This window comes from Marmota marmota, unplaced genomic scaffold (genome assembly GCF_001458135.2).
Source record: "Marmota marmota marmota unplaced genomic scaffold, marMar, whole genome shotgun sequence".
NCBI classification, from domain to species: Eukaryota; Metazoa; Chordata; class Mammalia; order Rodentia; family Sciuridae; genus Marmota; species Marmota marmota.
Window position 1 is genome coordinate 540,418 of NW_025999985.1, and position 7,811 is coordinate 548,228.

Here is a 7,811-nt window from a genome sequence, read left to right on the forward strand (position 1 = left end):
ACTGAAATGTGCACTCAAGATTTCTGCATGTTCCTTTAATTTAAAAAAATACAAATTACCAAAAAAAGTGAGCTAGGGAAAGGTCATTGTGGGAAAACTGTCTGCAAAGGTTGAAATATACAGAGTCAGATACCCAGATGAAAACACAAACACAAGTCACTAAAGAATAACAAACATATAATACATATACATTTTTCATATACTATATAGTACATATCGTGATGTGTGATCTCATCACACTGTTCTCTCAAGGGTTGATGGCCAGTGTGTCATTGGTGGTTCTTCTTTCTGCCCAGAGGATTCTAAAATTCTTAAAACATAAAGTCTCAAATAATTAATGAGTGGCAAAATAAAAATACTCAGAAATATATTCCCAATAGGCAAAGCCCCTGATAGATATAGTCCATGGGCTCTGGAACTAGATAAGGAAAAGAAGGCTCTGTTGGTTTATCTAAGGGGGTACATCAAAGGCAGCGATAAGGATTCAAGGGCAGAGTCTTGTTTTGTGATGTCTTGCAGTCATCAGGTTGATTGACATCTTTTTAGCCCTCGACTCGAGCCGGCTTCATGAATGAGGTTCAAGACGTGAGAAAACAATAGGGAGTTTTAAATTAAAGAGACAAAACTCTAATTACCTTTAAATCAGATCCAGGATGGCTCTTCCTTGCTTCAGCCTCCAGCCACCTATTGTGGTAGTGAGGTTTACTGAAGAAGCTAGCAAGAGAGAGAGAGAAAGAGAGAGAGAGAGAGAGAGAGAGAGAGAGAGAGAGAGAGAGAGAGAACACATGCCAGGGAGTGAACTTTTATTGGAGAACAAAAAATTCTGGGGAAAATCCCATCCAATGAAGGTTAAGGGGGGCAGCATCCCAAGGTCAGGGGCCACGATTGTGTCTTCAGGGCAGTGGCCAGACATGCCTCTGCTTGAACAAGCCCTCGGACCTGAGAAGGGTGGGGAAAGCTCTGACACAGCTGTGCGTAAGCGCCTCTCACCCAGCCAGGGAGATAACTCAAATCATGTGCAAGGATGGCCTCCCACACATCTTGGCAGGTCACACCATCTCAGGTGCTGTGTAGGCCACATCAGAGTGGAATAGAGAGTCTCATTGTCCCCTGGGTAGTTGACCAGAGGAAGTGTGTCAAGTTTTCATTGCCAGACACCACATGTCTCTACCCACTAGGCTTCTATGCACAGTGACCAATATGCAACTCATGAACGGCTACAGACACTGTTCTGCAGAAAAATATCATAATTATTTCCATATTATAAAAATTTGGGATTTTTCCTAGAAGCAGTCAGTGAACATATACTGTCAATTCTGTAAGGATATAAATGAAATTTCTTCCATAAATGTTTGAGTAATGCTTCAATGTAAAAGCTCAAATGGTCTTGAAGCTACTTTAAAGAGAACAACTATGAAGTGACTATAGTCAGGTGTTTCAGAATCAGTCTAGTGGTCCATAGGCCATAGGATTTTAGTCACCTTTGCATCACTGTAATAAAAAGACTCAAGGAGAACAACTTAGAGAAGGAAAGTTTATTTTGGCTCACAATTTTGGAGGGATAGGCCATTGTCACCAGCTCCACAGTTCTGGGCCTCAGTTGAGCAGAACATCATGGCAGAAGCACAACAGATTATAGCAGCTCAAAACGTCACAAGGAGGAGGAGAGAGAGGTGGGGGGAGAGCACTCTGCTCACCAGGGATAATACAAACCTCAAAGGTGCACCTTTAGGGACCCACTTCTTCCAGCCTCACCCTACCTGCCTATAGTTACCACTTTATTAATACATTAAAGTGTCTTAATCCACTGGCTTGGTTATAACTCATCATCTGATCATTTCCCTTATGGACCTTCTGCATTGTCTCACACATGAGCCTTTGGGGACATCACATATTCAAACATAATATGCTTCACCCTGTGTTCAGTGCAGTCTAGGAGGCGAAGGAGCATGCCCAGAATTCTAATTATAGTGTGAGATGTGTGGACCATGCCTATTCCCACTCCCTGGAGCTCACTCTGACACTTTCTAGTAGCTGCACTTTGGATTCAGAGCAGGAGGATGTAGCATAGAACATACAGTAACACCACACTTACCCTTATCAGCTGGAATCCAAATTCCCAGTGATAAATGCATACTTACGGTTGTGTTCTGAGGCTTCTAGGAGGAAACTGTAGAAACTACTTGAAAGATTGAAGGGATGTGCACTGGATATGCAGTGCAGAACTGTAAAATGTAATGGTCAATAATCAATTCTTTGACACTTGCAAAATTGACCTATGTCCACTCTCCATTCTTTTCTGAGGTTTTAGGACATTAGAGAAGGGAGAAGTCAGGTCATCTGAGTATGCTTAGCATTTGGAGGATTCAATTAGGGGCAGAAATGCATGTAAGAATGAAGAACTCCATTCTATGAATTTGTCACATTCATTGCAAAATGTTTTAATTATCTTAATGACTCATTTTCTTCTTTGATCTATCAACATCGTTTTGGGGTTGTCCAATTCTTTGCTATGTAATCTATTTGCAAGTGAAGGACTAGAGCCATATTGTGACATCACACTCCCCACACACAGACACATCCCCTGTATTCAAACACTCATATGTATATTTCACCACAGAGTATATCCATGGGCTCTCTCTCGCCCAGCGAGGAGGTTCACAGAACAGGGTAGGGAGAGTGTGGCTGTGGAGTCACTAATCAAGACCTCTGGAGACCAAGCCGGAAGCAGGTCTGATTTTATTGCACAGTTACTATATGTATACTCAGATTACAAGCTAAGCAGATTAAAAGCAGCCACCAATACAATTTCTGGCCAATGTCCCTGCAGTGACCATTCGAGGAGTGGTCCATGGAGCAAGCCCAGGGACTGCAACACATGGCCTCACGCCCAGGGCTGTGCCTACAGGGTAAGTGGTTTGCCACTTACACACCTAGCATGGGGGAGTGGTTTGCCACTCAGATGCCCTGAATGTATGCTACATATATAGTACTCCATGCACCTGTCCCCACAAATATACATGATCCTACTCAACCATACTACACATGTAGCTGCATATACTCTTTTCCACACTCTCACCTTCACACAATCTCACAATGCTGTCACCAACACAACTGTCATGTTCCCCTCTGTCACACAATCACTCACTCATTTCCTCTGAGTGTATCAGGAATATATTTAAAAAAAACTGTCCTTATTGTTATCAAAATTTGGTGCTTGTCACTGTAGCATTGTAAAAATTAGGATATCATTTTGAGAAAAAGGTAAAATGTTATTGCTTTACTATCCAAGGAGAAGCAGAACTTCTGTCCCAGAGGCTGGGATTCTATTCCTCAGGAACAACAGGAAGTTTTTAAAGAAGAAATTCATTCTAGTGCTCCCTGAGGAGCGTGTGTGTGAGATTCACTTGTTAACTTGGGAGATAGCCATTCCATAGAACTTCTGGCCCATCCCTGAAGACTGAATTGCTTGGTTTCCATTGTGGTTGTGTGCTGCAAGACGGATAACTTGGCTTAGTGTGGGAGAAAGGTAACCCTGTTTCCTGAGGATATGGAGAGGGAGAGGAGAGAGAGAGGAAGAGAGAGAAGCCTATTTTAAAATAAGGCACAGTGGCAGAGCAGAAAGGTCAATATTTAAAGTGTGAGGTGGACTACTGTGACATTTTCTCCAGGCCTGTGGATGTCAGCAGGAGGGTCATCACATCTGCTCTTTACATTCCTTCCACGTCCCCTGTAGCCCTCCAGGACAACATTTCACACATGTGGCATTTGAGTGTGCTCTGGTGTTTGCTGATGATGGGGGGTGGTGAGAGAACTGACCTGAGTCAGGTTCAGCTGAGTTCCTCTGTGAGAGCGAATGGAAGTCCTACAGGTTAGATGAGTTGTGGGGGCTCGTGGCTGGGCACTGTGGAGAGTACAGTAATAGGGACATGGCTGTGGAAGAAAGGACACATGGGCTACAGGGGCTGGTGCATCTTGAGTGCAGTGGGGGGTTTAAGGAACCAAAGAGCAAAGTGTGCACAAAAATTAAGGGGATGAGACAGTTGGGGTCTCAGATCCTATGGGTGCAGCAGTCCTGGGGACAAAGGATATGGTGGGGAGGTGGGGACCATGAGCTCAAGTGTCTGAAAGACAGCGGTGGAAAACTTCCAGGGAAGTTAATGTCGCCAGGGATAAAAGACCCAGGGGGAAAATTGAATAGGTTTTCCTTGATTTAAAGACTATTTGGATGGAAAGACAAACACACTGAACATGGACAGAAGAACTGCAGAAATCTTCTCCATGTACAGCTGCAAATGAGAGCAGAGGTCAGGTGGGCCACACAGGAGATGCTCTTGGAGACCAGGTAGCAGCCAGTGGGATGGCTTTAGTGAGGAGGTGGGATTGTCAGGGCTCCCAGGCGCTGTGTGCAGTGACTGGTTGGAATAATTTCATGGGATCAGGAATTGAGGGACCCTTCCTAGTTGTCTGTACCTGGCTCTTGGGAAATTTGGTCAGTAGACTAATAGCCATGAGCATGAGAGCCCAGTTAGAGATGTTGCTTAAATGTGGACTTAATCAGTTGCTCAAGGAAAGGAAATGATCATCCTCTAGCCAGAGTCTCAAAAGTGTGTCAAGGGCTTGGATTGTGGCCCAGTGGTAGAGAGCTTACCTGGCATGTATATGGCACTGAGATCGATCCCTGGCATCATGTTAAAAAATAAATAAATAAACAAACAAACAAATAAATAAATAAAAAAAAATATTGTGTCCACCTACAACTAAAATAATAATAATAATAATAATAAAATTGTGTCAAGCTGGGAAGCTCTCCCAACCGCATTCAGGATAAAAGTAATCAGCAGGTGCTGTAAATGGGCACTTCCCTGATAACATTGTTAACCACTACCCTATGTGCCCCCCCCCACACACACACACAAAAACATCATCACACATCCCTACATCCCTTAGCAGCTCCAGGACGGCCAGGACCAGCACCCTGCACAGCTTTGGCCACAGAGCAAATGCCAGTCCAAGACAATGCCACCTTCCAGCTGCAGTGGACCTGTGCAGTACAGCGGTAGTCACCAACCAGCACAACCCTAACTTAGATGTCAGGACAGGTGGACAGTGAGTCCACACAAGTGTATCTGCCCTCCAGGGACAGCCTGAAGTGACACAGGAAAGGTATTTTCCACTGTGTGCCACTAGTTGACCTGTGGGAATGGGTGGCCTGATCCTCATGCTGGTACTCAGGAATATTTGGCCCTGGGAAGATGTGGCATTTTGCCCTGAGATGACAGTAAATGGTCCCCACTGGACTGTCATTCAAACAGTACTGCTCTGAGCTCAGTTCTCCACCTAGGGGACCTGCTCTGACCTTTCCTGTGTCCCTACCTGCACCAGCAACTCCATTATTTACAAATGAATTGGTTGTCATAGGAACACAAACCCGCCCCAATACATAAAGGTATTGTGATTTAGAGAGGGGTTAGTGCTGCATTTTAAGATTGAAGGTGAGGCCAGGTGTGGTGGTGTATGCCTGTAAACCCAGTGGCAGCTGAGGCAGGAGGATGCCAAGTTCAAAGCCAGCCTCAGCAACTTATCAAGGCCTTCAGCAACTCAGTGAGACACTGTGTAAAAAATTTAAAAAGTAACTAAGTGCTAGGGACGTGGCTGTGTGTTTAAGTGCCACTGAGTCCAATTCTTAGATTCCAAGGGGTGGGGGGAAGTGTAGGTGAGGATGTGACCATCTGTATTTCAACGTACCTGTGTATATTTTTAGCAAAATGTGAACGTGTGAGATTATACTGCTACTGTTGTATAAAACCCATCAGAAGAAGTGTGATTCCTTGATGAGAAACGAGGCCCTTTCTTCCTTGAGGCACCTCATAGCAGTAGTATTTTGCTCCAGGCAGCTCTGGAGCCACTGGGCCAACTGCAGTCTGGGTGGTGTGGAGTGGCCCAGGTGGATGCTGCAGAGGAAAGGAGTTTGCATCCCACCCAAGGATCCCTGCACACAGGAAATCAAACCCTTTCAGGAGAATTCTGAATAAGCCTGCCTGTTCCTTGCCCCTGAAAAAATTTTCTTCATTTCATTTCTGCACTGCATTTACTACTGACAATGTTTCCAGGAGTGCAGCACTTGGTCAACCATGTGATTCAACTGATCTGGAAGGGGCTGGGGAACTTATCCATTCCATGCGCCTCCAGGAACAGGAACTAGGATGGCTGTCTACAGCATGCTGTGCATAGGGTGAGGACCACCAGCTCTGTTCCCCTCCACCATGGCCATGTGGGTCCCACAGTCAGCCAGCTAAGGACCACAGTGCTCTTTAGGGTTTGCAATAGAAAGACAAGTGACACTTCCATCCACTTCTATACAGATGTTTTTAGTGTAAAGAACAATAAAACACTTAAACATTTGTGCAAAAACATGCAACTGATGTAATTTTTTGATACAATTAGGCAATTTTAATTGTATTTGGAACTGGCAATGGAGACCAGCATGGCTTTGCCCCTGAGATTCATCTGAAGCATTTATTATTTTTCATTTTTGAGACAGGAGATTACATTGTTGAGGCTAGCCTTTCATTGGTGATCCTCCTCTCTGGGTCTCCAAAGTTTGGGGGATAATAGGTGTTTTTCACAGCACCCAACAGGATTTTAAAATTTTTATGCAGACCAAACAGAGCCTGAATAGTTTGGATACAGTGAATTTTCGGCTCATGAGAAGAAAGGGGCTGACAGTGGGAAAACACAGTGAAATCAGGTCATTGGTGTTCACCACCCACCAAACAGGTTTGGAAAACAGAGCAATATAAAGATGTAATAGGGAAGATAGGGTGTGGAAAATCACAAAGGTGCCCACCAGGACAAGGATTCTCTGGGTGGCTCTGGACTCAAGGCAGGATCTGGGGGAACCTTTGATGCTGTGAATGTGCTGAACCCTCTGCTTGTGCCTGTACAGAAGGAGAACCATGGAGCCACTGGACCAGATCATGGGCACGGAAAAGACAATCTCAGGAAATACAAACAATGCTGCATATAATAAATCTGTGATTCTGTCATGATCTACAGAAGAACAGTACCCATAATCTCTTTTCTCTGTTGTGTTTACACTGTTCCATTTGCTATGTATATAGAGAGGAAAAATGGAATTCACTGTCATGTACATGATCCAGCAGAGGAAAATGGAGAAGCCAATGTACTTTGAAACTTTTTCTTTGAGATCTTTCCAACAGGAATTCACGGGGCTGATGGTGATGTTCTGGAAGATGCTCAAGAGACAGGTGATGGCAATGGACAGACTCCTGCCCACTCGCTGCATGTACAAAATAACTTTGCATGAAAAATCACTGAGGAAATATTTCAACCCCAAAGCAGTCATTGTCTGGGGAATTCCTGTAGCCAGAATGTCCAAGGTGTTGGCTATCATTAGGTGCCTGAGAATGACATTTGTGGACCTCAATGTGCACCCATTGCAGGAAAGCGCCAAATGATAATAAAGCACAGGTAAATTTCCTAGAATTCCAACAACATTCTGTGATAAAAGCATCAGTCCTATTGCCACATTCATGGGGACCATTCTTTCATTCAGCCCAATGTTCTTTACATTATGGCATCAGTCATTTCTCTGAGAAAAATGACTCATTAATAATAGCTGTACTCAAACACAGTGGTGAGCACCTGTATCCACTTGCTACCTGTAGGCCTGATGTAAGAGAATCACTGGAACTCACAAATTTGAATCCAGCCTGAGCAACATAGTGAGATCCCCATGTTAAAATAATTTGTTGGAAATGAAAATGAAAGTTTCATTTCCAAAAATC

General features: G+C 44.1%; 1 protein-coding gene across 1 annotated transcript; it reads right to left on the reverse strand.

The window, feature by feature from the left end:
- Positions 1–6,625: 6,625 nt before the first annotated feature.
- On the reverse strand, positions 6,626–7,567 carry LOC107160745 (vomeronasal type-1 receptor 4-like). The gene has a single exon (XM_015507378.2). It carries the CDS (start codon positions 7,565–7,567, stop codon positions 6,626–6,628), a length of 942 nt encoding a protein of 313 aa, XP_015362864.1.
- Between the last annotated feature and the right edge of the window lie 244 nt (positions 7,568–7,811).